Below are 27,989 nucleotides of genomic sequence, written 5' to 3' on the forward strand. Positions count from 1 at the left end.
ATCACCACAGACAACGGGGTTGAAGCACATCCCTTTACTGCCCCCAACCCCCTTAGGGCGGGGGGGCCGCGCTCCCCCCGGGGGGCTCGCTCCCCCCCGCCCCTCCTCGTTGCCCCCCCCGTTTTTTTTGGGCCCCTCCCCGGCCTTTTTGGGGCTCCCCCCGGCTTTTTGGAGGCTCCCCGGGGCTTTTTCGTCGCTCCCCTGGGCCTTGGCGTCGATGGCGGCGTGCTCCTTCCTCACCAGCTCCTGCAGCTCCTCCTGGGGGGACAGGGCGTGAGCGGCCCCCCCCTCGAATTTTGGGACCCCCCCCCCGAATTTTGGGACCCCCCCTCGAATTTTGGGAACCCCCCAGCCCCATTTTTGGGTACCTTCCAGCCCAGCAGCTCCGCCAGCTCCAGGCAGCCTTGGTCGCAGTCCCCCAGCCAGGCCACGTCCCTGGGGGGGGGGGATTTAATTTTTGGGGTGTGTGGGGGTGTTAATGGGGTGCAGCCCCCCCATACACGCGGGGGGGGGGCACAAACCGACTCCCCCAGCCCCCCCCCCACCTGTAGGCTTTGTCCGAGTCGAAGTCCATCCCACAGCCAAAACCCATCAGGGACATGAGAGGGTCGCTCTGGTGGGGGGGGGACAAGAAAAATAGGATGGGGGGGCATTAATAATTGCACCACCCCCCCATTTGCCCTCCCCCACACTCACCTGCCCCGTCTTCTCCTTGTTGATGAGGAGACGGGGGTGCTGGCGGGGACCCTGGGGGGCGAGAAGGGGGCAAGTGAGGGGGCAGAGGGCAAGGGGGGGGGACAATGACATGGGGGGGGGCAGTGACACGGGGGGGGAACACGACCTGCTGACGAGGGAGGCGAAGGGCTGGACCTGCAGCGAGGTGCCCATGATGAGGAGCAAGTCGACCTTCTGGAAGTCCTGGGGGGGGACAGGGGGTGAGGCTGTGGCCCCCCCACGCCCAACGCCCCCCCCCTCACCCTGTGACCCCCCCCTTTTCCCCGTGACCCCCCCCCAAAGCTCTCACCGACTGCAGCAGCGTGAAGAAGCGCGAGGGGAGGCTCTCGCCGAAGAACACGATGTCTGGGGGGGGGAGAAAAACAATGAGGGGGGGTGAAAAACACATGTGGTGTCCCCCCAATTAAAATCCTGAGTTTTAATTAATTAAAATTAAAAAATTATTTTAAAAATATTTTAAATTTTAAAATTTTAATGCCCCCCCTCACCTGGCTTCACCACGCCCTGGCACTTCTCGCACTTGGGGACGAGGGACGAGAGGATGCGCTCTGTGGTGTTGGGGGGGGTGGTGGAAAAACTCTTTTTTTTTTTTTTTTTTTGAGGAGGGGGCAGCGCAGGGACCCCCCCCGCGGCCCCCCCAGGCCTGTGGTTACCTTTCATCCAGGACAGGCCGTAGGGCTGGCGGCAGGAGGCCCGCGTGCAGTGTGAGGTGTGGAAGGTGCCGTGCGCCTCCACCAGCTCCTCGGGCTCCAGCCCCGCCACCCGCTCCAGGGTGTCGATGTTCTGGGGGTGAGGGGGGGGCGTTCACAGTGGGGGGGGGGCATTTAGAGCCTGGGGGGTGGTAATTAGAGCTGGGGGAGGCACAGAAAATGTTTTGGGGCGCCCACCTGGGTGTAGCAGCGCAGCAGCAGCCCCTTCTCCTTCAGCAGGCGCATGAAGTAGTGGCAGACGGTGGGCTGGGGGGGGGCAGGATTTAAGGGAGGGGGCACAGAATTTAGCGGGGGGGTGGTGAGTGACCCCCCCCACCCCATTTTCCCCCCCGCACCAGGATCCTTTTCTTACCTTGAGCTGCCCGGGAAGCAGCTCCTTGGCCAGGGCGAAGAAAGGCTCCGGGTGCTCCTGGGGGAGATGGGGAGGGGGTGTCAGGGTCCTGGGGGGGGCTCAGGGTACCGTGGGGGTGTCAGGACGCTGGGGGGGGGGTTCTTTAAGTGTCCCCCCCCCCGCCGAGCACACCTTGAAGTAGGAGATGTCGAAGATGGCCTCGGGGTAGGGCAGCTCGTAGCGCGCCAGGTTGGCGTACAGCCCCGTGCCCGGGGAGCGGAAATCGGGGATCCCGGCGGCTGCGGGGGGGGGGACGGGACGGGGGGGGACATCAGCCACCCCCCCGGCCCCGTTAACCCCCCAGTTACCCCCTCCCTGGCCCTGTTACCCCCCCATCACCCCGTCCCCATCCCTGTTACCCCCTCATTATCCCCCCCATACCCCCCCCAGGCCCCATTACTTCCCCATTACTCACCCCCCAGCCCCGTTATCCCCCAGTTACCCCCCATTACCCCCTACCAGGCCCCGTTACTCCCCCATTACCCAACCCCAGCCCCATTGTCCCCCCACTACCCCCCCATTACCTCCCCAGGCCCCCTTACTCCCCCATTCCCCCTCCCCCCCGGCCCCGTTACCCCCTCCATTACCCCGTCCCCTTTACCGGTGGAGATGCCGGCCCCCACCATGCAGACCACGCGGCGGCACCGCTCGCTGCGCATGAACCGGGCCACGCCGGGCAGCGACAGCTCGTCCAGGACCCGCTCCCCCGGCTCCGAGCCCAGCCCCAGCGTCCGCGCCAGGAGGCTCCGCAGCAGCTCCACTGGGGGAGGGGGGGGGGGGGGGGGGCTCCGTTAAAAACCCCCGGTCCCCCCCCGGTTCCCCCCCGGTTCCCCCGGTGCCCTCCCCGGTTCCCCCCCCCGGTTCCCCGCCCTTACTCTCGGCCTCCCCCGCAGCACCGCCCTCGGGCTCCGCCTCGTCGCCGGCCTCAGCCCCGGGAGCTGGGGGGGGAATGGGGGGGGGTCGGGGGGGTGTCAGGGGGCGCCGCCACCGGGCCCCCCCCCCCCCCCGTCTCGCCCAGGCCCCGGTTACCGTCCTCGGCCGACATGGGCACCTCCCGGCGTGCCCCGCGCCGCCACACCTCCCAGCGTGCTCCGCGCACAAGGGGGGCAGCGCTGATTGGCTAAACCCCCCTCTGGCACATTCCCCCCGCCACACCTCCCGGCGTGCCCCGCGCGCGGGAGGCAGCGCTGATTGGCTAAACCGCCAGCTGGCCTCCACCTCCCCCCACCCCCCCGCGTGACGCGCCACCGATTGGCCGAACGCGAGAACTACATCTCCCAGCACCCCCCGCGCCGCGCCGCTCTGATTGGCCGAACCCGGAGAACTACACCTCCCAGCAACCCCCGCGCTCCGTTTTCCCCCCTCCATTACCGGGGATTTCCCGGGACGGCGGCGCGGGGCCCATGGCGGCCTGAGCGCGGCCCCGGCGCATGGCGGCCGCGGAGGCGGCGGCGCCGCCGCCCCCGGGCGAGGGGGGAAAGCGGCCGGAGGGCGACGAGTGGTGCGACAGCGGCCTGGGCTCGCTGGGCGACGGGCAGCTCGCGCCGCTGCCCCCCAGCCCCGGCCCGGCCGCGGGGCCCGGCGGCCTCCCCGCCTCCCCCGCCCCCCCTCCCGGTACCGACCAGGCCCCGGCCCCGGCCCCGGCCCCGGACCCCGAGGCGTGGCTGCGGCACGTGCTGAGCTTCGTCAGCGAGGATGGCGACACGTGAGGGGGGGCGGGGGGGTGGGGGGGGGCCGGGGGGAGGTGTCCGTGGGTTTTAGGGCTGGGGGGCGCCTCCTGGGTGGTTTTAGGGCCCCCCCTTGGAAAAATGGGAGCCCCCCCATAAGACTGGGACACCCACTCATAAGATCGGGACCCCCCCCGTAAGATCGGGACCCCCTCCTTTAGCACCAGGGCCCCCCTTGTAAAATTGGGACACCCCCTCTTAAGATCGGGACTCCCCTCTTTTAAGATCGAGGACTCCCCCACTTGTAAAATTGGGAGCCCCCCCCCGTAAGATCGGGACCCCCCCTTGTAGGACCGGGGGCTCCTCCCCCCTTTAGAGCTGCCCCCCCCTTGTAGGATCAGGCTGCCCTCACTTGTAGGGCTCGGCTCCCCCCCCTTTAGGACCAGTTGTGGGGTCCTCCATATCCCACCCCGTGCCCCCCCATACCGCATTGCCCCCCCCAACACATCCCATTTCACCCCCCGTTTCCCCCTCCCACTTTAGGCCAGGCCCCTCCTTGTAGGATCAGGGCTCCCATTGTAGGACTGGGGTGCTCCCCTTTTAGGCTCACCCCCCCCTGCCCCATTTTAGGGCCGTGCTGACCCCCCCTGCTCCCCCCCCGATATTTTTTAGGGCCCTGCACCTCGCCGTCATCCACGAGCACGAGGCCTTCCTGGACTCCATCCTGCAGCACACCGAGGGCACGGCCTACCTGGACCTGCAGAACGACCTGGGGCAGGTAACGGGGCTGGGGGGGGCGCCTTTAATGAAGGGGGAGTTAAATAAAAACAAAAAAAGCTGAAAAAAACCCAAACTTTTTATTTATGCCCCCCCCAGACCGCTTTGCACCTCGCTGTCATCCTGGGGTTTCTGGCCTTTGTGTGCAAGCGGCGGGCGCGGGGCTGGGGGGCACCTTTAATGAAGTGGGGGGGCTAAATAAAAATAAAAAAGGCCAAAAAAACCAAAAAACTTTTATTTATGCCCCCCCCAGACCGCTCTGCACCTCGCCGTCATCCTGGGGCTGCCGGGCTTCGTGCGCAAGCTGCGGGCGGCAGGCGCGGGGCCGGGGGTGCAGGAGCGGGGGGGGCACACGGCGCTGCACCTGGCCTGCCGCGAGGGGCAGCCCGCCTGCGCCCGCCACCTCCTGGGGCCCCCCCGCACCCCCCCCGCCCCCGAGACGCGGGAGCAGCTGGAGAGCGTGAATTATGATGGTGGGGGGGGAATGCGGGGTATTAGTGGGGGGGTGGGGGGGGGGGGGGAATTGGAGGGGTGGGAGGGGGAAATGGGGGGAAAATGGGATGTGGGGGGGGGAAATGGGATTTTTTTGGGGGGAAAATGGGTTCTGGGGGGGATAAACGGGGGGGAAATGGGGGGAGAAATTGAATGTGGGGGGGAAATACGGGGGAAATTAAAAGTGGGGGGGGGCCACAAGGTGGGATATGGAGGGGACATGAGATGGGGACAGGATGTGGGGGGGGGCACAGGATGGGGGGGACGCAGGACATGGCACGGGGTGGGGTTCAGAGGGACAAAATGGGGCTGGGGACAGAGAAAAGACCGCAGGGGTTTGGCACAGGGGCATGGGGGGGGGGGCATCCCGGTGACACCCCCGTGCCCCCCCCCCCCCAGGTTACACCCCCTTGCACGTCGCCGTCCTGCGCAAGGACCTGGAGCTGGTGCAACTGCTGCTGCGCGCCGGCGCCGACCTCAACAAAGCGGTGAGCACGGGGGGGGGCTCGGGGGGGGGGGGGACAACACGGGGGGGGGTCACGCCACCATCCCTGACCCTCCCCTTTTTAATCCCCCCCCAAAAAGGAGCCGAGCTGCGGCCGCACCCCCCTGCACCTGGCGGTGGAGGCGCAGAGCCCCGAGCTGGCCGAGCTGCTGCTGCGGGCGGGGGCCGACCCCGCGGCGCGGGGCTACGGGGGGCGCACGCCCCTCTACAGCGCCCGCCACCGCCCCGACCCCCGCCTGCCCCAGCTGCTGCGCGCCTTCGGGGCCCCCGACCCCCCCGGCGACTCGGAGGACAGTGAGGAGGAGGAGGAGGAGGATGAGGAAGATGATGATGACGGCGGTGGCGACAGCAGCGGCGTGAGTGGCCCCCCCCCTCTTCTCCTCCCTGAAACCGTGTCCATTCTGCCCCAAAAAAGCTGCCTGAGCCCCCCCACGGGGGGGCACCCTGTCCTCCCCCCCCCTCCCCCCCCAAAAAATGTTCCTTGAGCCCCCCTGGGGGCACCCCGAAATTTTGGCAGGAGGGGCTGAGCGTTGTTCTGTGTGTGTCCCCCCCCCAGGAGGAATACGACGACATCGTCATCAACAGCGGCCGCTGCGCAGATTGAGGCCCCCCCCCGGACCTGAGGGGCCCCCCCAGACCTGCAGCTGCCCCCCCCTATTTATCAGGGCCCCCCCCAAGCCATGGGCTGGACTTCGGGGGGGCCCCCCATGCCCCCCCCCCACGCCACCCACCCCCCTTCTCCTTGGGCGTAGCGTAGAGGATTTCTATCAAAAGTTGTAAAATAAAAATAAAAAAAAAGGGGGGGGGGTGTCCATGTGCCCCCCCCCCCATCTGCCCCTCCCCTCAAATCTGGTTCCCAGAAAACGCCTGTCAATGTTTTATTGCTTGGGGAGGGAACAAAATGTTTAATTGAGGGATTCGTTAACGCCCTGGGGAGGGGGGGGCTCCTCCGCGTCCCCCCCCCGGGGCCCCCCCCCGGGCTGGTTGGGGCCGATGTAGCGTAGCAGCGGGGCCGGGGGCCGCGTGAGCACGGCGCGGCCCACGAAGGGCTGCAGGGCGGGGGGCACACGAATGCTGCCGTCCTGGGGCACAAAGAGACAGAGAAGCGTTAGCCCCCCCCTTCAGCTCTGTGCCCCCCCCAGAATTCGCCTGTGTGTCCCCCCCCCCCCCCCAGCCACACACCGGCTGCTGGTTGCACTCCAGGAGGGCGATGAGCATCCGTGCCACGGCACAGGCGGTGCCATTCACCTGGGGGGGGCAAAGGATGGGGTGTGAAGGGATGGGGGGGGCTCATAAACCCCGGGGGGGTTAAAAACCTCCGGAGGGGGGGGTCAGCACCCACTGTGTGTGCGTGGTGCAGCCGCCCGGCCCCGTCTCTGTACATGATGTTGAGCCGCCGGCTTTGGTAGTCGGTGCAGTTGGAGGCGCTGGAGATCTAAAAATAAATAAAAAGGGGGGGTAATTAAAAAATCAAAGGGTAATTTGGTAATTTGCCCCCCCCCCCAAGGGGTTCTTTGCCCTCTCTCACCTCCCCGTACTTGCCCCGGCCGGGCATCCAGGCTTCTATGTCGAATTTGCGGTATGCGGGGAGCCCCAGCTCCTGCGTGGGCATGTCCAGGACACTGCGGGGAGGGGGATGAAGTATTTTTGGGGGGGGACACACACGGACAGGGCCCCCCCCCTTGGTCCTGACCCCCCCAGACTGACCGGTAATGCAGCCCCAGCTCAGAGAAGATTTCCTTCTGCAGCGCCACGAACTCAGCCAGCAGCTCCTCGCTCTCTGTCCCGCTCTCGGCCGCCGTCACCCCAAACATCTCCACCTGGGGGGGGGGCAGAACGGTCCCGAGCGCCCCCCCCGGTGGTCCCGAGCACCCTCCCCCAGTGGTCCCAATCCTCCCCTGCCCCTACCTTGGTGAACTGATGCACGCGGTAGAGCCCCCAGGGCTCCCGGCCCGTGTCGGTCTCAGCGCGGTAGCACGTGCTGGAGCAGACGACCCTGGGGTGGGGGGGGGAAAAAGGGGTCGGGGGGGGGCAGGCAGGCAAAAAAAAAAGCCTCCCCTGGCCCCGCAGAGCAGCCCCGCAGCCCCCGTACCTTATGGGCATGTCCTGCAGCCGCACCGCGTGGTCCATGAAGTACCCTGGGGGGAGAGACGGGGGAAAACAGGGAGTTTGGCCCATTTTGCCCCATTTTGCCCCAAATTTTCCTCATTTCCCCCCATTTTTCCCCACTTCCCCCCATTTTTCCCCACTTCCCCCCATTTTTCCCAATTTCCCTCCATTTCCCCCCCATTTTTCCCGCTTCCCCCCCATTTTTTCATTTTTTTTCCCACTTTTCCCCATTTTCCCTCCACTTTTGCCCGTTTTCCCCCCTTTTCACCCCATTTCTCACCTGCGATCCCCACCTCAGAGGTGCCGGCCAGGCAGAGGTCCTCGAAGCGTGCGGGGTCGATGGCGTAAACGGGCGAGGGGGAGGCGTTGAGCTGCATCCCGCACCCCTCCTGGGGGGAGGACACATGGGGGGGGGTCTCACTTCGTGCTGGGGGGGTGCAGGACCCCAAAAATCCCTGAGAATGGGGACAGGACCCCAAAAAGCCCAGGGGGGGCACTTACAAAGACGGCGCCTCGCAGCAGGTCAGGGACTGTCATGGGCAGGAAGCCCTGGAGCAAGAGGAGCATTTGGGGGGGGATTTAAGGATTTTGGGGGGGATTTAAGGATTTTTTTTGGGGGGGTCACCCACCTTGGGCAGCAGCTTGGCCAGGACGAAGCTCACCAGCGCGTGCTGCAGCAGCGCACCCGCCCCGCACAGGTAGTAGGAGCGGTGCCCCGAGACGTGGGACAGGCGCCTGGCACGGGGACAGGGCTGTCACCTGGGGGGGGTCACCAGAATTTCGGGGGGGGATGTAATAAAAGGGGGGGGGAGCTCACCGCTGCCGGATGATGTCCAGCGCCTCGCCCAGCTCCAGGTGTCCCCGCGGCTGGAAGTCGAAAACTGCGGGGACAGGAGGGAGCCTTCATCACCCCGGGACCCTCCTCTTCCTCCCTGCACCCCCCAATATGCCCCCCCCCAAAAAAAAATCCACCTCCCTCCCATAAGTTCCCCCCCTACCTGGCTTCTCTCCCACCACCTCCATCACCCGCGCTTGGCTCTCGTCGCCGACGGGCTGGAAGGAGACCAGGAGCGGGGGTGTTGTGGGGGGGGGGGCAGGGGGTTTTGGGGACACACGGGGGGGTTTTGGGAGCTCACCGCCTCGGGGTGGGTGCGGTTGGGGAGCTGCAGCGCCTTGAGGTAGAAGCGTTCGTCCAGCGCCGCCTCCTCCGCCAGCAGCGTCTGCAGCTGCAGCCGGACCTGGCGGCCCCGCGCCCGCAGCGCCGCGTATTCGGGGACCTGGGGGGGGGACAGAGGACGGGGACAAGCGTCCCGTGTCCCCCCCCCACCCCAACTGCTGGGTCTGGGGGTGGGCGCCAGGCACACCCCAGCCCCGGGGTCTTACCGTCTGCAGCGCGTCCTTGGCGTGGGAGGCCTGGGGGGGGAGAGAGGGTGAGGGATGGGGAGGTTTGGGGGCATTTGGGGACAATTTGAGGGTGTTTGGGGACAATTTGAGGGTGTTTGGGGACGGTTTGGAGGCACTTGGAGACAATTTGGGGTTGTTTAAGGATGATTTGGGGACATTTAAGGACGATTTGGGGACTTTGGGGACATTGGGGGATAGTTTGGGGTCAGTTTGGGGATGTTTAGGGACTTTCTGGACAATTTGGGACATTTAGTGTCATTTGGGAACATCTGGGGACAATCTGAGGACGTTTAAGGACATTTGGGGATGTTTTGGGATATTTGGGGACAATTTTGGGACAGTTTGGGGATGTTTTGGGATATTTTGGGACAATTTAGAGTCATTTGGAGACACTTGGGGACAGTTTGTGGATGTTTTGGAATGTTTGGGAGCAACTTGGGGACATTTAGGGTCATTTGGGTACAGTTTAGGGATGGTTTTGGATATTTGGGGGCAATTTGGGGACATTCAGTGAAGTTTTGGGATATCTGGGGACAGTTTGGGGCCAAATTGGAGACGTTTAGGGTTGCTTGAGGACACTTTGTGGATATTTGGGGACAATTCGGGGACATGTGGGGACAATTTGGGGACATTGGGGGCACTCACCACCAGCTCCCGCACGCCCCGGGCCACCTCGTCCCTCTGTGCCTCGAGGCGGGCGATGGCGGCGCGCACCTCGCGGAGGCGGGCCCAGGTCTGCAGCTGGGGGCGGGGCCAGCTCTCAGGCCCCGCCCACACCGCAAGCCCCGCCCCCTGAGCTCCCGGGCAGCACCCGCTGCTCTCTGAGGCCCCGCCCCCTCCTGGACACAAGCCCCGCCCACCCCAGGCCCCGCCCCGAGAGCCCGCACCCCGAAGCCCCGCCCCCTCCCGACTCCCCTAAGCCCCGCCCACCCCCAGGCACCTCCCACCCCGACTCCCCACCCAGCTCACGATGTCCCTCAGGCCCCGCCCACCCCAGGCCCCGCCCACCCCAGGCCCCGCCCCTCTCACGATGTCTCTCAGGTCTCCCTCCCGCAGCGGGCCCCGCCTCCTCTCCAGCTCGCGCCCGCTCAGCGCCTCCACGTCCAGGCGCGGCCGCGCGCTCAGCCCCTCGCGCGCGTGCTCGTACAGCCGGCTCCGCCCCCCCGGCGGCGCGGCCACGCCCCCCGCCGCGCGACGGCCACGCCCCCCTCCGGTCGCCGCCGCCGCCGCCGCCGCCCGCCGGGCCGCCGCCAGCAGCACCCTGGGCGCCGCCATCTTGGATCCGGCACCGGAAGCGGGCCCTCCGTGCACCGGAAGAGGCGGGGCCAGCCGCTATTTAAGCCCCTCCCGCCCCTCTCCGTCCCCTCACAGAGCACGCAGCGCGTCCGGGCCGTCAGAGCTCGGCTTTAATGGCATAAAAACGGCCCCGTTATCCCCCCCCCCGCTGTCTCTCAGTGCCGCTCACTTCTTCTTCTGGACGTGGGCGCAGTCGTACTTGCCCCTCACGATGGTCAGCTTGACCCCCGGCAGGTCCTGCGTGCGGCCGCCCTGCACCAGCACGACGTGGTGCTCCTGCAGGTTGTGGCCCTCGCCGGGGATGAAGCACACCACCTCCTTGCCGTTGCTCAGCCGCACCCGCGCGCACTTGCGGTTGGCCGAGTTGGGCTTCTTGGGCTTGCGGATGAGGGTTTTGATCACCACCCCCTTCAGCTGCGGCCGCCCGAAGGTGGGCCCCAGCTTGACGGGGGGCGGCGGGGGCCGGCCCTTCCGGTGCATCTGGTTCAGGGTGGCCATGCCGGCGGCCTGCTGCAAGCCCGGGGCTGCTGCCTGCTTCCCAGCGGGGGGCAGCGCCCCGAGAGCTGCGGGGAGGGAAAGGGGGGATAAACGAGCGGCCGCGGGGCGGCTCGGGGAGCCCCGAGCAGCGCTGGGGGGGGCCGGGGATACGCACCGCAGCCGCGCAGGGAGGCCGCGGCCCTCAGCAGATTGCGGAGCGCCATCCTACGGGACCCGGCGCCGGTGGGGCCTGCGTGGGGGGACACCCGGTTAACGCCGCCCGCCCCCTGCCCTGCCCCGGGCCCCCCCATCCCGCCTCGGGGCCGGCCCGGGAGCGGCTCCTCCCGCCCCTCACCCCGCCGCCATTTTACCTCGCACCTCCACCCCTCAGGCTCTCTCCGTCCCGCCTCCCCGCTCTCCGATTGGCCGGCGGGAGCGCCAATCTCTCGGAGCATGCACCGATTGGCTGCGCCGGGCCCGACCTGCGGGTGATTGGCGGGGGGGCGGGTGTTGCTGCGGGGGGCGGGGCTTGTTGCCTAGGCAACGGGAGGGGGCGGGCTGGGGCTGCGGCGCCCTCACAACATGGCGGCGGCCGAGTGAGGGGGGAGCGGCGGGGCCGGGCCCGGCGGGGTGAGAGGGGTCGGGGGGGGCCTGGGGGGCTCGGGAGGGGTCTTAAGAGGCTTGGGAGGTGTTTTGGGGGGGGCTTGGGAGGGTTTTGGGGGGAGGTTCGGGGGTGGGATGGGGGGGGCGCACTGAAGGGGGCTGGGGGGGGGGGCAAAAAGGGGCTGGGAGTGAGGGGAAAGGGGAAAAATGGGGGAAATGGGGGGAGGATGGGGGCAGAGTGGGGCAGGGGGAGGTGGGTGGGGGGCGTGGGGGGCTCCCTGGTTGCAGTTGGGGTGCCCCAGAACCTGGGCGGGGGCTGAGGGGGAGGCGCTTGACCCCCAAGCAGCCCCAAAACGGTCCCCAGACAGCCCCAAAACTGCCTCAAACAGCCCCAAATCAGCCCTGGTTTCGTCCCACAGGGCGAGCGGTGGGAGCTGAGCGGCCCCGTGCCCGCTGGAGGAGCGTCGCCCGCCCGGGGCCCGGCATGCGGTGAGGAGCTGCAGGTAGGGGGAAGGCAGAGCCGGGTCCTGCCCCTGCTTTGAGTGGTTTTTGTTGTTTTTTTTTTATCCCAAAAGTACTAATTCTGCGCATGCTTTCGGGCTGTGGCGTCCCCAAAGCGTCCTCCTGCCCCACCGGGGCTGTTCCCCAAGCGTTGGCCAGAAGCGAGGGAGGAAAATCAGGAAAAGCGCCGTCACTGGGAGGCTTTTAAGGAAGAAATATTAAATTTAAAGCTCCCAGAGCCTTCGTTTGGCTCTGTGGGGCGTGCACAGCCAGGTGCTTTCCTCCCCGCATGCTCGGGTCCAGCTGAGCTCCCGCAGGCAGTTGCAACAGGTTGCAAAGACTCAAAGATTTTTTTCTTCTCCATAAAGAATCAGAGCAGAAGGTCCTGGGGGTGCTTTTTGGGGCTCCTCACACCCCCCGGCTTTCCTCCCGCTGCTCTCAAGGTGAGTGGGGCCGTGGGGAGCTCCGGGCTGGGTTTCTCCAAGCCCTCCCACGTTTTCCTGCCCCCCTGCCTCGCCCTGGGCGGCCCTCGCCGGGTCGATTTCACCCGCTTTGAACGGAATGAGAACAGAAAGCGCCACTCCCAGCCCGGCTCGGGCTCTGGGTTTATTTGTTTGCGTAACTCCGTGCCCTCTCCCTCAGCTGTTCCCTCAGCTGAGCTCGGCTGCCCGGGGATCAACGCCTTGTGCTGCGTTTTCGGCCCTCCCGTGGCCAGCAGGGCTTTGTTTGCTGGGTGGGGGAAGCTGGAAGAGGACAAAAAGCAGCAGAGGGTGGATTTGGGGGACACGCAGCCCCCCCAGGACAGCCCCAAAATCGGGGCTGTGGCCAAAGGAGGAGCAGCGTGCTGCCAGGACAAACACGGACCAGCCCTGGCAGCCTCTTGAGGAAGTTTCCCTCGGCCTGGCTGATGCTTTTTGGGTAGAAACCGTGCTCTTTCCCCAGGTGGTCCCATTTTATGCTTCGTTGGGGTTCATTTTTAGGGTTATGGGGGGATTTTGGGGTGAGGGTGAGCAGGGGAAGGAGCCCCTCACTGCCCTCAGCACCCTGCGAGCTCCGTGCGCCTTTGAACCAAACCCTCGGGGTTTCTCCCCAGAAAAATAACTCTGCCTGCGAGTTCCCAGCTCCGGTTTCGGGAGCGGGGGATGCACACTGATTAATTAACGCCTGTTTTAATGAAGAGCCGGCTGTAACCAGCAACAAAACTCCCCCGAGCCGCGCTCGCTGCCCTCTTCCTCCCCCCGTGTCGCTCCTCGCAGGTGAGCTGCGATTTCTGTCAGCGGTGCCAGAGGCTAATTAAAGGCTTGCCCCGCCTAATCAGCTCGGAGTTTAATTAGCACCAAGTGGTAAAGGGCCAAAATGGGCTCCTTGGTAGCGGGCTGGGACCAGGGGGGAGCTCCAGCGGGGCCCCCCTGCCCCATCCTCAGTTTGGGACTGCGGCTGCCGGGGTTTTATGGGCTGAAAAGCTGGAAATTGGAGATTTCTGAGCTGCTGCTGGTCCCTGCCGGCGGCTGAGGGACATCTCTGAGCCCCCAGAGGGGACGGGGGGGCTCCAAGGGCTCGCTGCCGGCTCTCTGCTCCTCGCCAGGGGCTGCAACGGGGCTGGCTCCGTCCTGCCCCTCGAGTGGCTGCTTTGTTTCAAAAGTTGTTCAAACGTTGCTGCCTCATTGGCTCCCCCCGGCTCAAATCTCCTCCGCTCCGGCTGCTTTAACCCCTCCGAGCCCCGCTGCTCGGCCTCCTGCCCCCCCTCCAACAGAGACGCTCCGACCCCGGAGTATGGTAATTAAAGCCCCCGGAATATGGTAATTAGAGCCCCTGGAAGAGGGTAATTAGAGCTCCCATTACACCACGGGGACCGGTCCTTGGGTCGCCCCCTCGGGGCTGCCGCCTCCCCTTTCCTGGGGAGTTTGTGGCTTCTTGAGGGATTTTGTGACTTTCCTGGGGAGTTTTGTGACTCCCCTGAACCCCAAACCCTGTTTCTGTCCCCTTTTCCCCCAAAACGAGGCCCTCCAGGGGGTCCCTCGGTCCCCGCACCCTCCCCACTCGGTTTTATCGGGCAGTTTTCTTCCCCTCGGGCTCGCAGCTGAGCGGTGCGGGGTCCTGCTGGGGTTGGGTTTTATTTTATTATTATTTTTAAGGAGCTGCAGGTGGGGTTTTGGGGAGGGGTGAGCGCCGCGGGGGGGGGCTTTTTGGGGGAAGTTTCTTCACTTTTGGAGCCCGGGCGAGGTTGGAAGCGCCTGGAGCAGGAGCTTTCCGTGCTCGGGGCTCTCCCAAAATTGCAGCAGGGGGGGTTTGGAGCCGGGAGCTGAGCTGCCCCCGGGCCCCCCCCCTCGGATTCGGGAGGCGCTGGCGCGAGGGCAGAGCTCTGCCCTGCCTGCCAGCAGCGCTCGTTAATGGCTGACTAATTAAACAAAGCGCAGGGGACCTGGGCTGTGAGGAATGTGCCGGGCTGGAAGGGGGGGGCCGCGAGCTGGATTTAACCCCTACCTCCCCCCCCCCCCCCCCCCAAAAAAAAAAGACCCCCGGTGCCTGGCAGGGACCCCCGAGCTGGGACCGCGTCCCGCCAAGCCCTAAAACTCATCCAGAAAGGGGATTTCTGCCCAAAATGTCACACGGGGGGTGGGTTCTTTGTCGCGGGGGGGGGGGGGGTGGTTCTGTGGGGTGAGAGCTGTGGCCGGGACCCCCGGGGCTGGGCGGGGGGCGGCGCGAGGCTCGCAGGTGGCTGGGGGGGGGCCGGAGCACGGCGCCTGCGCGCCCCGGGATGACTTCAGCCGGCGGCGCCTCGGAGCGAGGTGAAGCTGCCCCGGCCCCAGAGCCCGGCCTGAAGCCCCCCCCGGGAGAACCGGGACCGACCTCGTTAAGGTAACGAGCCCCCGAGGTGGCCGCGTGCTCGCCCCCGAGCAGCTCGGGATTTGGGGCCAAGGGGAGGTTTGGTGGGGTAAAACAGGGGCCGGGCTCCACGCGGGGCCTTCAAAATGGTAAAATTTGAAATCAGGGAGGAATTTCAACCATTTTAACCCCCCCCCGTGCCCAACGGGGGGCTCCGAGCCCTGAAAACGGGGGGGCAGGAAGGCAAATCCCCCGCCGGGAGCGTGGCTGCGGGCGCCGGGGCCGCGATTTCCTGCACGAAGGAAGGGCTCGACCCCCGGAGCTGTGAAGTTTGGCGCTGGGGAGCCGCGGAATGGAAGGAAACGGCCCCAAATCGCTGCCAGGAGGTGTGGGGGGGGGGGAAGGGGGGGGTGCTGGAAGCGCTGGGTGCGTGCGGTGGCGTCCCGAAGTGCTGGGAGCGAGCTGCTCCTGCAGGACGGGTTGGGGCAGCGCGGGGCTCGCCCTCCTGCTCCTCAGCTCCTGCGAGGAGGAAAAAAAAAAAAGGCAGGAAAAAAAGGAAAAAAGCTGCCACCACCGAGCCCTGAGGACGCCGGGCCTCCTGGGGCCGGTCCCATCCCTCTGCCTCCCCGTCCTGGACCCACCTGGCCGGGCTCTGCCCCCCCCGGGGCCGCTCGTTTTCCTTGGCACGATGAGAAAACCTTGGGGGATTTGGCACAGCGACACGGTGGTGGTGTTTTTTTTTTATCTCCTCACCCCAAAATTTCGGCCTTTCCCCTCCCAGGCTGAGGTCCGAGGAGCTCGGAGGTAGGTGGTGGCTGCGGGGACCGAGGTGGCGCTGCCTGGCTCACGGCAAATTGTTGCTTTTAGGAAAAGTTTCGCCAGCGCCCAGAGCTCCTGCTGGGCAGAATCAAAACCCGAGCGCGGAGCTGGGCAGGATGCGGGGGTGTAAACAGGCCCCCATTGTGCCTGCCCCCGGTGTTTACACCGGGACAAAACGCCCCGGGGGCCGCCCTGGGGCCTGGCTTCCTCCACCCCGGGCTTTGTCCCTCCTGTTCCTCGTCCTACAGACCCCGAGGGCTTTTTGTGGGGCCGAGAACCTCAGGACCACGGCCCTGGACACGAGGGGGGGCGTCAGACATCGAGCTGGGGGGCGGCAGCCTGACGGGACCCCCGGGGAAGGGGATTTGTTCCCTTTTTGTTCCTTTTTTGCTCCTTTCCTGCACCCAACGGGCTTCTCCCCGCTGCTGGGTGTCCCGGAAGGGGCACGGCCGTGTCAGATTTGGCTCCAGCGGCCTCGCCGTGTGTATCTGAGGCTCCTCGGGGTGCTGGAGCAGCTGAGCAAACACTCGGGGCCCTTCTTGCTTGGCCCCGATGCCCGAGAAGGCTCCCAGCTTGTAACTGCGGGCAGCTTTTGCTCAACTTCTTAAATTTGGGAGCGTTGCATCAAGGTGGGCTGAGCAAAGGGAAGCTGCCGTGGTGGCAGCACGATTTGGGCACCCCAGACCAGCCCGGTGCTACGCCAAGGGGTGCTGAAGGCTGCAGGACCTGCATCTGCACAACAGAACCCCCCAAAAATCCCCAAATCCACGCGTTGCAGCGGAAAACGCTGCGGGAAGTGCTCCCAGGACCCCCAAAAGCTCCCAGTTTGCTTTGGCTGCTGGGCCATCGTGTAATAAAAGCAGGAGGGACGGAGCAGGGTGCTTCTTTCCCACCTCCCCACCTCCGTCCTCCTCCGGGCCTCATTTTCTCCCCCCCCCCCCAGGTCCCGTAGGCGGCCCCACCATGTTCAGCAAGAAGAAGAAGCGCCTGGAGATCTCGGCTCCCTCCAACTTCGAGCACCGCGTCCACACGGGCTACGACCAGCAGGAGCAGAAGTTCACGGGGCTGCCGCGCCAATGGCAGGGCATCATCGAGGAGTCGGCCAAGCGGCCCAAGCCGCTGGTGGACCCCGTCTGCATCACCGCCATCCAGCACGGCTCGCAGAAGGTAGGCGGCTTTCGGGGCCGGGGAGCCCAGGTTCGGCTGGGTTTTGTGCCCCCCCCCCCCTCCCGGGGTGCCACGCAGCAGGTAAGGTGGCAGCTGGGGCCCTGTAACCCGCCGGGTCCTTTGGATGTCTCCACGACCTCTCCCCGTCCTCACCCTCATGGAAAAAAAAAACAAACAAAAAAGTCCTGCAAGGAAACCCAAAAAATCCTACAAGGAAACCCCAAAAGGTGCCTGCCCCTTCCCCTCCCCATGCCTGTTCCCCCCCCGCCGCCGTCACGTCGTTTTTTAAGGTCTGGCTCGTCTGCCCGCCCCAGCTCCTCTCTTCCTCCCCCATCACCCTCATTTGGTCCCCGGCATCTCCCTTCTGCCCTGCTGGCCCCCGCCACGGGCCCGCTTTGGCTGGATGCTCCCAGAGCACGAAAAAAAAGGGGTAGAGGCTGCGCTCCCCGGGGCTGGACCCCGATATTTGGGTCTGATGACACCTGGAAACCTCCTGGAAGGGCTCGGGACAGCGCGGGGCGGGCCCTGAGGCTGTGGGGAAGCCAGGGCTGCTCTCCCCTTCCTCTGCGGGGCTCGGCCAGCTCCCATTAACAGCACTCTGCTAATTGCGAGGTGATTTAATGGACCGGGAGCATCCAGGCCAGCCGGCAGAAACCCCGTCCCTTCCCCTCCCCTCCCCTCCCCTCGTCCTGTCTGTGTGAGCCGCCCCCTCCCCGTCCCCGTCACCACCAGGCATTTCATTTTTATTTGTTTTATTTTCTTCCCCTTTTTTTTCTTTTTTTTTCTTTTCTTTTTGTTGTGTTTTGTGTTCCTGCCCGCCATCCCGTCCCGCCTCCTGCGCCAAAAAAAACCACACAAACAAAAAACCAAAAAACCACACAAAAAAAAGACCATCGTGCGGGGCACCAAAGCCGCCAAGGACGGCTCCCTCAGCTGGCTGCTGGACGAGTTTGAGAACATGTCCGTGTCCCGTTCCAATTCTCTGCGCAGGGACAGCCCCCCCTTCCTGCCCCGCCGCGACCACCTCTACCAGGAGAACGGCCTCTCCGAGGGCCCCCCCGCTGCCCGCCCGCACGACGCCCGGGGCAAGGACAAGAAGCTCCACGGCGCCCGCGGCGAGCTAGAGCAGGGCAAGGAGAGACCCCGGGACGGGGAGGAGCAGCGCGCCCACCACCCGCAGCAGCCCCGCGGCCAGGAGCCCGGCCCCAAGGGCGCCGGGGGCCGCCCGCCCCCCCCCGAGTACCCCAGACCCCCCGACCGGGACTGCGGCGAGCCCGTGGTGCGGCGGGAGCGCCCCGAGCCCTGCGAGCGCCGCCCCAAATCCACCTACGCCGCCGACAGCAGCCCGCAGCCCCCCCGCGACAAGCGCCCGCTCTCGGGGCCCAATATGCGGACTCCCAACATCCCGGTGAGCGAAGGGGTGATGAAGACGGCTCAGCAGACGGGACGCCCCTTTAATACCTACCCGCGGGCCGACACCGACCCCGGCAGGGGCGCGGGTTCACAGGTAAAGGCCCCCCCGCTCCCCCTCTCCGCGCAGAGCTTGGCAGAGATCTCTCCTCCCCCGGCTGGGGTTGTTTTTTTGTTTTTGTTTTTTTGTTTTTGTTTTTTTTTTCCTCTTTCTCCTCGCTCTGCCTGCCCTCCTCCTCCTCCAAAAGCAGCCTCCTCTCTCCTCTGCTTCCTAAACGAGCGCCGCTCCCATGGGGACTGGCCTGTGCCGAAGACCACCAGGGCTGTGCCAGCTGCCTCTGCTCCGTGCTTTTCCTCCCCGGGGCCGTGCCAGCGTCGCCCCTCGGCTCCCTCGTGCCAGCCCCAGCCTTTTTTGGGGCCAGGGGGGCTCGGAAGCAGCCCCCAGCAGCGCTGCGGTCGCCTCCTCCCCGCTGTCCTCGCTCTCCTTGCTCCTTCCGAGCCCGTCCAACGCCGCCTTTTCCTCCAGCAGTGTCCTCACCACACCGTCAGCACTCGGTGCCCGGTGGCCAAATCCTGCACCATCCCCCCCCCGGACCCTCTTTTGGCATTAACCCAGACCCTCCTCCCGTTTTTCCCCCCCCCCGCAGGCAGAGCACCGGCCGGGACGCCCACAGGAGGTGGCATCGAACGGGCCGGTGAGCGGCACCAGCGGCTCCTCCCGCGCCCCCCCGCCCGGCCCGCCGCGCTCCAAAGGCGGCCCCGAGCCCCCCGCCGGCCTCACCCCGCACGCCTCCGACCCCCACCTCGCCCGCCAGCCCCCCGCCGCCGCCGCCACGGCCCCCCCCCAGCAGCAGCAGCAGCAGCAGCCCCGCTCGCCCCAGCGGGAGCCCCAACGCGTCTCCCACGAGCAGTTCCGGGCGGCCCTGCAGATGGTGGTGGACCCCGGGGACCCCCGCAGCTACCTGGACAACTTCATCAAGATCGGCGAGGGCTCCACCGGCATCGTCTGCATCGCCACCATCAAGAGCACGGGCAAGCTGGTGGCCGTCAAGAAGATGGACCTGCGCAAGCAGCAGCGGCGCGAGCTGCTCTTTAACGAGGTACAGGCGGCGCAGCGGGGACCCCACGGCTTTTTTTGTGTGTTTTTTTGGGTCGAACGCGGCCGTTTTTGGCGCTGGGAGTTGGGCGCGCCCCTCCCTGAGCCTCCTCCCTGCCTCTGCTCCCTCGGCAGGTGGTGATCATGCGGGATTACCAGCACGAGAACGTGGTGGAGATGTACAACAGCTACCTGGTGGGCGACGAGCTCTGGGTGGTGATGGAGTTCCTGGAGGGCGGCGCGCTCACCGACATCGTCACGCACACCAGGTGGGTCCCGGACCCCCCCGGACCCTCCCCCAAGCCCTGGGGGTGTCTCCTTGTCCTCTCACCCCCCTTTTTCCTCCCCCCCGCAGGATGAACGAGGAGCAGATCGCGGCCGTCTGCCTGGCCGTGCTCAAGGCCCTGTCGGTCCTGCACGCGCAGGGCGTCATCCACCGCGACATCAAGAGCGACTCCATCCTGCTGACGCACGACGGCCGGGTAGGCACCGCTTCCCTTCCTCCTTCCCCTCCTCCAAAAAAAAAAACCACCAAAAACGGGCAGCGGAGGCGTTTTTGGGGCTTTTCGGGGCTTTTTGTGGCAGGGATGCGAGCTGGGAGCCTGCGAGAGGCGATTTTGGGGTGGGAGCGGGGCTGTGACACACCTGAAATCCCCCCCGGGATGGGGTCAATCCCAGAAAACAGCAAAAGATTTCAGCGGGGGCAGGAGCAGCACGTCCCGTGTCCTCCCCCCCAGGCTGAAATGGGGCTGGGGCCGTTCTCACCGCTGCCCTCCCCGGCCTCCAGGTGAAACTCTCCGATTTTGGGTTTTGCGCCCAAGTGAACAAGGAGGTGCCGCGGCGCAAGTCGCTGGTGGGGACCCCGTACTGGATGGCGCCGGAGCTCATCTCCCGCTTGCCCTACGGCCCCGAGGTGAGCCCGAGGGGTCAGGGGGGTGGCTCTGGGGCTTGGGGGGGAGCTGTAACCCCAAAAGAACCCCCCTCACGCTCCCCTCCTCCTGCCCGCAGGTGGATATCTGGTCCCTGGGCGTGATGGTCATCGAGATGGTGGACGGGGAGCCGCCGTACTTCAACGAGCCGCCCCTGAAGGCCATGAAGATGATCCGGGACAATCTGCCCCCCAAGCTCAAAAACATGCACAAGGTAAAGCCAAGAAAGGGGCGGCCGGGCCGGGGACACCCCCAGGCTGCTTCCCCTCCCCCTGACGACCCCCCCGGCTTTATCCCCGCAGGTTTCCCCCTCTCTCAAAGGCTTCCTGGACCGCATGCTGGTGCGGGACCCGGTGCAGCGGGCCACGGCCAACGAACTCTTGAAGCACCCCTTCCTGGGCAAGGCGGGCCCCCCCTCCTGCATCGTGCCCCTCATGCGCCAGAACCGCATGCGGTGAGGGGCCGCCGGCCGCCCCGGCCCCCTCCTGGCTCTCGCCTCGAACTGGATTTGTGACTGTGCCACTACTGGGGGGGACTGGGGGGCAGCCGGGGGGGGCCTGGCCCTCCCACACCGTACTACTGAGTCGGGGGGGCGGGGGGCGTGTGGGGAGGGGCAAGGCCGTGGTGCTGGCCTCGTCCCCCTTTTCCCCGCAGGTTTGTGGGGCCGGGGGCTTATCCCAACCTCACCAAGCCCCTGTGTCGTTCCCACCCCGGGGGGGGCCTTTTGGGGCATCTCAACACCCCCCCCCCCTTTTCTTTTTTTCCTTTTAAATTCTCTCTCTGTCCCCATCAGGGGGGTCAGGCCACCTGCACCCCCCCCCCCGTGGGAGGGACGTGTCCCTGCAGCCCCAACACTACAGCCCCGCGGCCACACTACTGATTTGGGGCCCCCCCCTCCACCCCAACACTTTTTTTGTTTGTTTTTGTTCTTTTTTTTTTTTTTTTTAACTACAGCTATTTATATTGTCGTTTTGTAATGCCGCAGGATGGGGGAGCCCCAGGGCCGCCGCGGGGCCCCCTGGAGATTACACGTGTCCTTTTGGAGAGTGCCGTGTCCCCCCCTCTGTGCTTTTTTGGGGGAGGGGGGAGGGCTGCGGGCAGGGGACACGGTCACGGTGTGTGGGGGGGCCCTGCAGCCACCGGCTCCCTGCTTGGGGACAAGGAGGTAATATTGGGGGGGGGGGTGCCCATGGGGACCCTAAAAGCTGCCACTGCGCCCCCCACCCCACATCCCCTCCCCAATAAAGCACCTGCCAGGCTGGAGCTGCACATCCTCAGGGCTTTATTGGCTGTGCTGAGAGCTGGAAGAGGGCGGGGGGCTTGGGGGGGTCTGGGCAGCTGGGGCAGCCCACCTCCATCAGCGTTGGCCAGCGTTGACTTGCCTTGACTCGTGTTGACTCACGTTGGCCAGCTTTGACCCGCGTTGACTTGCGTTGACTCACGTTGGCCAGCGTTGACTCGTGGTGACGCGCGGTGGCCACTGGTGACTCGTGTAGCCTCACGCTGATGTTTGGTGGCCAACGCTGACTTGTGTGGACTCCGCTTGAGGTGTGGTGGCTCGCGTTGACTCTTGGCGCGCGTTGGCCAGCGTTGACTCACGTTGACTCTCGTTGACGCGCCGTGGCCGGCGTTGCCCCGCGTTGCTGCCCCGCGCCGCCCCCTCAGTTGCACTGGCAGTAGTACCCGCGGATGGCGTTGTTCCAGTTCCCGAAGAGCCCCCGCCGCACCTCCTGCAGCCGCGGCACCGCTCCCGCCCCGAACCTCTTCATCTTGCCGTGCTTGCCGGGCAGCGACCAGACGGTCAGCTGGCAGCGGGGCCCCACCACCAGCGAGGAGACGCTGCCCGACCACTCCCAGGGCACGTAGGGCGCGTCGGCGCCGCACTCCACCACCAGCGATTTGCCCCCGCAGCACTGGTCGTAGTAGGGGCTGTCGTCGGTGAAGAGCTCGGCGCACACCCGGGTGCCGTTCACCCCCCGCAGGTCGGACGCCGTCGGGCACTGGGCCCCGGCCCCCGCCAGCACCGCCGCCAGCACCGCCACCAGCACCGGCACCGCCATCGCTGCTCGGCCCCGGCCCCGCCGCCGCCCCCATTTATCGCCCCAAGGCGCCCCCCCCCCCAAAACACGGGCCCCTCCCTGGGAACGGCCCCACCTGCCCCAGGCCCCAGCAGCCCTGGGAAGGGCCCCAGCTGTGCCCCCCCTTCCCAAAAAGTCCCCAGGTGTCCTCCCCCACCCCCCTTTCCAACAGGTTTTGTGTCCCGTCCCCCCCCCCCCCCACACTGGGTCCAGCTGGGCCCTTCCCAGCCGTGGGGACCCGGGGGGGGCACACACAAGGCCGGGCCCTTGGGGCTGCTGACGCACGGGGAGGGGGGGGCACAAGGCCAGGTCAGGCCCCAGGTGTCCCCACACCCCAAAATGTCCCCAAATGTCCCCGAATCCACCCCAGCTGGGTGAGGGGGGGGCATTTTTTAGCACCTCGTACCCGCCCCCCCCTACAGAAGAGCGGCTCCCGCTTCGCACACAAAAGGTTTTAATGGCCCCGGGCGGGGGGGGCACAGGTTTTTAATGTAAAAACTTGTGTTAAACACTGCGGCGGGCCGGGGGGGGGGGCCCGGGGGGGGCGGGGAGGAGGGGGGCGGCTGGTGGGTGGGGGTGGGGGGGGGACAAATAGGGCTGTGGGGGGCAAATAGGGTTTGGGTGGGGCAAATTGAAGAGGCTTTTTTTTTTTGGGGGGGGGGTAAATAGGGCTGAGGGGGGGGGGTATTTGCGGGGGGGGCCCGACCCCCGCGGGTTTATCCAGACCAGCCAGATAGAAAGGGGGGGGGGGGGCTGCGGGTCTCGTGTCATCTGTGCAGACATGTCAGTGGCGTGTGCGGGGCCCCCCCGCCACCGCCGCCCGGCCAAAGGCACCGCGGGGGGGGGGGGGTGCGGGGGGGGAGGGACACGGATGGGATTTGGGGAGGGGGGGGGGGTGTAAAGGTGTGGGGGGGGGCAGGGCGCACTCGCGTGGGCGCCGGGTTGCATACGGGTGCCCCCAACCCCGGGGGGGGGGCGGTGAGGAAAGGGGGGGGGGGGGGGCACAAGGACACCAATGAGGGGAGCGCGTGGGAGGCCCACGGATGCAGGTGGGGGCCCTCTGCCCTCCCCCCCCCCCCCCCCCCCGAGCAGCACCCAAGGGTGCTGGGGGGCTGCAGGGACGCATCCAAGGGGGGGTGCGGGCACTGCCAGCTGCGTTTGGGCTCTCGGGGTGGGGGCAGGTTGGGGGGGGGGGGAAGGGGGCCGTGTGCTGGCACCCAAGGGTGCTCGGCGGCACCTGGGGCTGCATCCAAGCACCCAGGGGACACCCAAGGGTGCTCAGGAGCACCCCAGGCGCCACATTCAAGCACCCAGTTGGGCACCCAAAGGTGCCCGGGAGCACCTGGGGTTGCATTCGAGCACCCTAGGGTGCTGCCCTCCCCTCCTCAGCCCCCCCCCCTTTTAGACGGTGCTCTCCAGCATCCAGTGGGTGCTGCCGAAGGACGGGCGCAGGGTGGGGAGGGCGTCGGGCGCGTCGAGGCGGGGCAGGGAGCCGTGCCGCCGAGTCCGGGCGCGCCGCGGGTAGCTGTGGCTGGGAAAAAGCCCCCGCGCACCCCCGGGAGCACCCAAGGGTGCCAGTACCGGAGGTGCTGGGGGGGCCGACGGCGGGGGCAGCGGCGGGGGCGGCGGTTCCGGCTCGGGGGCTCTGTGGGTGCCGTTGGTCTGCGAGCAGACGCTGGCGACGTTGGCGGCGGGCAGGCGGCGGGCGGCCTTGTAGCGGGCGGTGAGGATGAGGATGAAGACGAGGACGGAGGCGGCGATGGCAGCACCGATGACGATGATGACGGTGCCCCCCAGGAAATGGGGCCGGGGGGCGGCGCAGCCGGGGCTCCCCCCGGCCGTGGCAAAGCGGACGCAGCCCAGGGCGCGGGTGGCGGGCGGCGCGGCCGAGCCTTCGGCGTAGAGCGCCGAGACGCAGAGGTCGTACTCGCGCCCCGCCGCCAGGTCCCGCAGCACGAAGCTCCGGCTGGAGGGCGGCAGCAGCCTGTGGGGGGTGGTGGGGGGATTTGGGTGGGTTTGGGGAGCGTGGGGGGGTCCCCATCGCAGCCCTGCGCACCCCTGCGGTCTGGTGCAGCGCCCTGGGGGTGTGCGTGGTGCTGGGCGCTGCGCGCTGGCCTGCAACATCTCATGGACCTGTGCAACGCCCTGCAGCACCACAGGGTCCTGTGCACCCCCGAGCAATGCCCTGCAACATCTCACAGTCCCACACAACCCCATGCAATGCCCCGTGGTCCTGTGCAAAGCCCCACAGCCTTGCGTGACGCCGTGGAATGCCCCACGGCCTCGTGCACCCCCATGCAACACCCCACGGCCCCGTGCAACGCCCTGTGGCCTCGTGCAACGCTGCCTGCTGCCAAACGAAACGCTGACAAATGCCCTCAGCCCCCACGCCCCGCAGCCGCCCCCCCAGGCCCAGCAGCCCCGCGTAACGCCCGGCGGCCCCCACCTGTAGACGAGGGAGTCGTCGAGGGAGCTGTTGTACTGGATCTGGAACATGCGGAGCCCCGGCACGTGGCGCTGCGGCAGCCAGCGGATGCGCGCCGAGGAGGCCGTCAGCTCGGCTGCCACGATGCGCCGCTCGCCCGCCGGCCGCGACTCGTTGCCCCCGGCGCGGGCCATGTCCGAGGGCTCGGGGCCGGGCTGCGCCTCGCCCTCGCCCTCCCCGTCCCGCCGGGGCACGGGCAGCGGCAGCACGGCCACCTGCACGCGGGCGGCCGCCTCGCCGGCGGCGTTGGAAGCCACGCAGGTGAAGGCGCCGTGGTCCCGCAGCGTGGCCACCCGCAGCTGCAGCGAGCCGTCGGCCCCCAGCGCCCGCCGCGAGCCGTTCTGCACCAGCCGCCCGTCAGGGCCCAACCAGTGCAGCGCCGGCGGCGGGTCCCCGGCGGCGGCGCAGCCCAGGCGCAGCGGCTGCCCCTCCAGCACGGCGGCCGGGCTGGCGGCCGCCCCGGCGATGGCGGGGGCTCGGCACGCCAGCTCTTCCTCCGGCACGGCCCAGAGCAGGCGGCCGGCGAGCGGCGGCGGCGAGGCGCAGCTCTCCAGCCCGTCCGGCCGCGCCAGGCGCCGCAGCCACAGCAGCTCGCAGTTGCAGTGCAGCGGGTTGCCGCCCGCCGCCAAGCTGGGGCCCGGCGGGCCCGGCACCGGCGGCAGCGCCCGCAGCCGGTTGGCCGTCAGGTCCAAGCGGGCCAAGCGCGGCAAGCCGGCCAGGGCGCCGGCGGGGACGCGCTCCAGCAGGTTGTGGTCGAGCGTCAGCGTGGCCAGGCTGGCCATGCCGGCCACCGCCTCCCAGGGCAGCGCCGGCAGGTTGTTGTGCGACAGGTCCAGGTCCTCCACGGTGGCGGCGAAGGCGGCGAAGGCGGCGGGCTCGATGGCGGCCAGCTGGTTGTTGGCCAGGATGAGGTGCCGCAGGCTGGCCAGGCCCCGCAGCTGCGCCCCGCTGAGCGCCGGCAGCCGGTTGCCGTCCAGGTGCAGGGCGCGCAGGGCGCGCAGGTCGGCGAAGGCGCCGGGGGCCAGGCGCCGCAGCCCATTGCGGGACAGGGTGAGGTGCACCAGGCTGCTCATGTTGGCGAAGTCGGCGCGCCCCACGGCCCCGATGAAGTTGTCAGCCAGCCGCAGCTCCACCGCCCCGCGGTCCAGGCTGGGGGGCACCGCCAGCAGCCCCGTGCGGGCGCACAGCAGCGTGGGGCTGGGGGCGGCCGCCGGGCACAGGCAGCGGGGGGGGCAGCGCTGGGCCCCCGCCACCGCCCCCAGCACCACCAGCGGCACCAGCAGCTTCGCCATCCTCCGCCGGCGGCGCCGGGGGGACGGGGACGGGGGGCGGCGGACGGGGGGCGAGCGGCGGAGCCTGCGGGGCGGAGGGGGGGGCGGGAGGGTCAGGATGGGGCCAGGGGGGGCAGGATCGGGCCGCAGGGTGAGCCCCCGATCCCGTGCGCGACCCCCTGATCCCGTGTTTGATTCCCTGATCCTGTGCGATCCCCTGATCCCATGTGCGACCCCGTGACCGTGTGTGATCCCGTGTGATCCCCTGATCCCACACCTGCAACCCCGTGATCCCGTGTGTTCCTATGTTATCCCCCGATCCCGTGTGTGATCCCCCAATTCCATGTGCTGCCCACGATCCTGTGAGATCCCGTGTCTGATCCCCCGATCCCACACATGCAGCCCCATGATCCTGAGATCCCGTGTGTGATCCCCCAACCCCGTGCGTGACCCCCTGATCCCGTGTGATCCCCTGACCCCGTGCACAACGCCAGGATCCTGTGTGCAGTCCTGGGCTGTGATGCCGTGCGTGACCCCATGTATGACCCCGGGATCCCGTGTGCGACCCCACGCGTGACCCCATTGCCCCGTGTGTGACCCCATTACCCCCCGTGCGCCCCCCCCCGGCCCCGTTACCTCCTCTCACGGCTCCATCTCGGTCCCGTCCGGGGCTCGCGGCAGGGCCTGTAGGGACAGGGGATGGGCCAGTACAGACCAGTACGCACCAGCACACACCAGTCCAGCCCAACACAGCTCTGTACACCCTAGTATGCCCCAGTAAGGCCTGGAATAGAGCCTCGTATGGCCCAGCACAGCCCAGTACAAACCAGTGCAGTTCAGCAACGCCCGGTACATTCCAGCGTGGCCCAGTAGAGCCCAGCCCAGTATGGCCCAGTAAGAGTCATGACAAGCACAACCCAATATAAGCCAGTATAGGCCAGTATGACCCAGCACAAACCAGTATAGTGCAGAATGGCCCAGTACAGCCCAGTACAAACCAGAAGGGGCCAGGACGGACCTGCACACACAAATATAAACTGCCCCAGTATAAGCCCAGTAAAGCCCAGTACAACCCAATACGTTCCAGTGTGGGCCAGTACAGCCCAGCATGACCCAGTACAGGCCAGCACAGTCTGGTATGGCCCAGTACAACCCAGTAAGGCTCAGCACAGCCTCAGCCCAGGACAACCCAGTACAGCCCAGTAAGGTCCAGCACAACCCAGTATAGACCTGTAAAACCCAGTAAAGCTCAACGCATCCCAGTCCAACTCGGTACCACCCAGTAAGGTCCAGAACAGCCCAGTACATCCCAGTACCACCCAGTAAGGCCCAACAGAGCCCAGCACAGCCCAGTAAGGCTCAGTATAACCCCACAGGGCCCAGCACAGCCCAACACAGTCCAGTACCACCCAGTAAGGCCCAGTACAGCCCAGTGCAGCCCAGTAAGGCCCAGAATAGCTCAGCGAGGCCCAGTACAGCCCAGCAGAGCCCTGTAAGGCTCAGCACAGCCCAGTAGGGCCCAGTATAGCCCAGCACAGCCCAGTAAAGCTCAGCACACCCAGGACAGCCCAGTTAGGACCATTAAGGCCCGGTATAGCCCAGTAAGGCTCAGTACAGCCCAGTAAGGCCCAGCAGTGCCCAGTACAGCCCGGTATATCCCAGCAGAGCCTAGCAAAGCCTACCACAGCCCCGCAAGGCCCAGTATAGCCCAGTAAATCCCAGCATAGCCCAGTACATCCCAGCACAGCCCAGTACAGCCCAGCACAGCCCAGTATGGCCCAGTACATCCCAGCAAAGCCCAGCACAGCTCAGTACATCCCAGCAAGGCCCAGTAAGGCCCAGCACAGCCCAGTACAGCCCAGTATGGCCCAGTACATCCCAGCAAGGCCCAGCAAGGCCCAACACATCCCAGTAAGGCCCACTAAGGCCTGGCACATCCCAGTACATCCCAGCACACCCCAGTCCCACCCAGCCCGGCCCAGTCCCGCCCATCCCCCCCTCCCTCTCCCCTCCTCCCCCCCCCCGCCGCCCCCTCCCGGTGCCCCCCCCGGTACCTGCAGGGGGCTCAGCCCACGGCCGCTCCCATCGCGGCTCCCGGGGAGGGGGGGGGGGGGGGGACGACTGGGAACCGCTCAGGCCTCGCCCCACCGGGGGCCCATGGGCGGCACCGGGGGGGGTTCCGGTACCGGGGGGGGGGGATCCGGTACCGGGGGGGGGGGGGATCCGGTACTGGGGGGAGTG

At 67.0% G+C, this 27,989-nt stretch overlaps 7 protein-coding genes across 12 annotated transcripts; 2 read left to right on the forward strand and 5 right to left on the reverse strand.

Moving 5' to 3' along the window:
• Positions 1-186: 186 nt before the first annotated feature.
• Positions 187-2,956, reverse strand: SIRT2 (sirtuin 2). Of its 2 annotated transcripts, XM_072030094.1 has the most exons (14): positions 2,866-2,956; positions 2,712-2,774; positions 2,438-2,596; positions 1,969-2,075; positions 1,798-1,854; positions 1,623-1,691; positions 1,389-1,518; positions 1,224-1,283; positions 1,025-1,080; positions 842-918; positions 697-747; positions 546-613; positions 369-435; positions 187-258 (listed from the first exon to the last, which is right to left on the reverse strand). In XM_072030094.1, exons 1-12 carry the CDS (start codon positions 2,879-2,881, stop codon positions 592-594), a joined length of 867 nt encoding a protein of 288 aa, XP_071886195.1. In that variant the 5' UTR covers positions 2,882-2,956; the 3' UTR covers positions 187-258; positions 369-435; positions 546-591. The 2 variants fall into 2 exon arrangements, with proteins under 2 accessions (XP_071886195.1, XP_071886196.1); XM_072030095.1 differs by lacking the exon at positions 697-747.
• Positions 2,957-3,182: 226 nt separating this feature from the next.
• NFKBIB (NFKB inhibitor beta) lies at positions 3,183-5,888 on the forward strand. Its single transcript, XM_072030093.1, has 6 exons — positions 3,183-3,541; positions 4,176-4,281; positions 4,534-4,753; positions 5,172-5,260; positions 5,358-5,633; positions 5,834-5,888. The coding sequence occupies exons 1-6, from the start codon at positions 3,267-3,269 to the stop codon at positions 5,879-5,881; spliced, it is 1,014 nt and encodes a 337-aa protein (XP_071886194.1). The 5' UTR covers positions 3,183-3,266; the 3' UTR covers positions 5,882-5,888.
• A 252-nt stretch (positions 5,889-6,140) lies between these two features.
• Positions 6,141-10,095, reverse strand: SARS2 (seryl-tRNA synthetase 2, mitochondrial). Its single transcript, XM_038169359.2, has 16 exons — positions 9,820-10,095; positions 9,436-9,531; positions 8,770-8,799; positions 8,523-8,663; positions 8,385-8,439; positions 8,204-8,267; positions 8,016-8,121; positions 7,888-7,935; positions 7,667-7,775; positions 7,370-7,415; positions 7,186-7,273; positions 6,985-7,097; positions 6,806-6,899; positions 6,620-6,712; positions 6,460-6,525; positions 6,141-6,359 (listed from the first exon to the last, which is right to left on the reverse strand). Exons 1-16 carry the CDS (start codon positions 10,063-10,065, stop codon positions 6,183-6,185), a joined length of 1,572 nt encoding a protein of 523 aa, XP_038025287.2. The 5' UTR covers positions 10,066-10,095; the 3' UTR covers positions 6,141-6,182.
• Positions 10,096-10,181: 86 nt separating this feature from the next.
• MRPS12 (mitochondrial ribosomal protein S12) lies at positions 10,182-11,010 on the reverse strand. Of its 2 annotated transcripts, XM_038169362.2 has the most exons (3): positions 10,935-11,010; positions 10,739-10,813; positions 10,182-10,649 (listed from the first exon to the last, which is right to left on the reverse strand). In XM_038169362.2, exons 2-3 carry the CDS (start codon positions 10,785-10,787, stop codon positions 10,252-10,254), a joined length of 447 nt encoding a protein of 148 aa, XP_038025290.1. In that variant the 5' UTR covers positions 10,788-10,813; positions 10,935-11,010; the 3' UTR covers positions 10,182-10,251. The 2 variants fall into 2 exon arrangements, with proteins under 2 accessions (XP_038025290.1, XP_071886199.1); XM_072030098.1 differs by lacking the exon at positions 10,935-11,010 and having other exon boundaries at positions 10,739-10,912.
• Positions 11,011-11,059: 49 nt separating this feature from the next.
• On the forward strand, positions 11,060-20,960 carry PAK4 (p21 (RAC1) activated kinase 4). Of its 3 annotated transcripts, XM_038169357.2 has the most exons (10): positions 11,060-11,193; positions 11,586-11,669; positions 16,256-16,479; positions 17,369-17,986; positions 18,537-18,989; positions 19,121-19,254; positions 19,341-19,467; positions 19,773-19,898; positions 19,994-20,128; positions 20,217-20,960. In XM_038169357.2, exons 3-10 carry the CDS (start codon positions 16,276-16,278, stop codon positions 20,370-20,372), a joined length of 1,953 nt encoding a protein of 650 aa, XP_038025285.2. In that variant the 5' UTR covers positions 11,060-11,193; positions 11,586-11,669; positions 16,256-16,275; the 3' UTR covers positions 20,373-20,960. The 3 variants fall into 3 exon arrangements, with proteins under 3 accessions (XP_038025285.2, XP_071886190.1, XP_071886189.1); XM_072030089.1 differs by lacking the exon at positions 17,369-17,986; XM_072030088.1 differs by lacking the exons at positions 11,060-11,193; positions 11,586-11,669 and adding an exon at positions 14,332-14,526.
• Positions 20,961-21,179: 219 nt separating this feature from the next.
• SYCN (syncollin) lies at positions 21,180-22,516 on the reverse strand. The gene has a single exon (XM_038169363.2). The coding sequence runs from the start codon at positions 21,972-21,974 to the stop codon at positions 21,576-21,578; it is 399 nt and encodes a 132-aa protein (XP_038025291.1). The 5' UTR covers positions 21,975-22,516; the 3' UTR covers positions 21,180-21,575.
• A 146-nt stretch (positions 22,517-22,662) lies between these two features.
• On the reverse strand, positions 22,663-27,911 carry LRFN1 (leucine rich repeat and fibronectin type III domain containing 1). Of its 2 annotated transcripts, XM_038169358.2 has the most exons (4): positions 27,803-27,911; positions 26,385-26,432; positions 24,439-25,833; positions 22,663-23,976 (listed from the first exon to the last, which is right to left on the reverse strand). In XM_038169358.2, exons 3-4 carry the CDS (start codon positions 25,767-25,769, stop codon positions 23,394-23,396), a joined length of 1,914 nt encoding a protein of 637 aa, XP_038025286.1. In that variant the 5' UTR covers positions 25,770-25,833; positions 26,385-26,432; positions 27,803-27,911; the 3' UTR covers positions 22,663-23,393. The 2 variants fall into 2 exon arrangements, with proteins under 2 accessions (XP_038025286.1, XP_071886191.1); XM_072030090.1 differs by lacking the exon at positions 27,803-27,911 and having other exon boundaries at positions 26,385-27,733.
• Positions 27,912-27,989: the final 78 nt, after the last annotated feature.

Source organism: Anas platyrhynchos, chromosome 33 (genome assembly GCF_047663525.1).
Source record: "Anas platyrhynchos isolate ZD024472 breed Pekin duck chromosome 33, IASCAAS_PekinDuck_T2T, whole genome shotgun sequence".
Lineage (NCBI taxonomy): Eukaryota > Metazoa > Chordata > Aves > Anseriformes > Anatidae > Anas > Anas platyrhynchos.

Excerpts from the sequence above, each read along its gene's own strand:
- SIRT2 (XM_072030094.1), bottom strand. Across the intron at positions 2,076-2,437 it reads GGGGGCCGGCATCTCCACCG|CCGCCGGGATCCCCGATTTC; the intron begins GTAAAGGGGACG and ends CCCCCCCCGCAG. Across the intron at positions 614-696 it reads ACAAGGAGAAGACGGGGCAG|AGCGACCCTCTCATGTCCCT; the intron begins GTGAGTGTGGGG and ends CCCCCCCACCAG.
- NFKBIB (XM_072030093.1), top strand. The coding sequence starts at position 3,267 with ATGGCGGCCGCGGAGGCGGCGGCGCCGCCGCCCCCGGGCGAGGGGGGA. Across the intron at positions 3,542-4,175 it reads GTCAGCGAGGATGGCGACAC|GGCCCTGCACCTCGCCGTCA; the intron begins GTGAGGGGGGGC and ends GATATTTTTTAG. Across the intron at positions 4,282-4,533 it reads TGCAGAACGACCTGGGGCAG|ACCGCTCTGCACCTCGCCGT; the intron begins GTAACGGGGCTG and ends TGCCCCCCCCAG.
- SARS2 (XM_038169359.2), bottom strand. The coding sequence starts at position 10,065 with ATGGCGGCGCCCAGGGTGCTGCTGGCGGCGGCCCGGCGGGCGGCGGCG. Across the intron at positions 8,800-9,435 it reads GGGGCGTGCGGGAGCTGGTG|GCCTCCCACGCCAAGGACGC; the intron begins GTGAGTGCCCCC and ends CTCCCCCCCCAG. Across the intron at positions 7,936-8,015 it reads TGGCCAAGCTGCTGCCCAAG|GGCTTCCTGCCCATGACAGT; the intron begins GTGGGTGACCCC and ends CTCTTGCTCCAG.
- MRPS12 (XM_072030098.1), bottom strand. The coding sequence starts at position 10,874 with ATGGGGGGGCCCGGGGCAGGGCAGGGGGCGGGCGGCGTTAACCGGGTG. Across the intron at positions 10,650-10,738 it reads GGCCTCCCTGCGCGGCTGCG|CTCTCGGGGCGCTGCCCCCC; the intron begins GTGCGTATCCCC and ends CCCTCCCCGCAG.
- PAK4 (XM_038169357.2), top strand. The coding sequence starts at position 16,276 with ATGTTCAGCAAGAAGAAGAAGCGCCTGGAGATCTCGGCTCCCTCCAAC. Across the intron at positions 19,255-19,340 it reads GACATCGTCACGCACACCAG|GATGAACGAGGAGCAGATCG; the intron begins GTGGGTCCCGGA and ends TCCCCCCCGCAG. Across the intron at positions 20,129-20,216 it reads AGCTCAAAAACATGCACAAG|GTTTCCCCCTCTCTCAAAGG; the intron begins GTAAAGCCAAGA and ends TTATCCCCGCAG.
- SYCN (XM_038169363.2), bottom strand. The coding sequence starts at position 21,974 with ATGGCGGTGCCGGTGCTGGTGGCGGTGCTGGCGGCGGTGCTGGCGGGG.
- LRFN1 (XM_038169358.2), bottom strand. The coding sequence starts at position 25,769 with ATGGCGAAGCTGCTGGTGCCGCTGGTGGTGCTGGGGGCGGTGGCGGGG. Across the intron at positions 23,977-24,438 it reads GACGACTCCCTCGTCTACAG|GCTGCTGCCGCCCTCCAGCC; the intron begins GTGGGGGCCGCC and ends CACCCCCCACAG.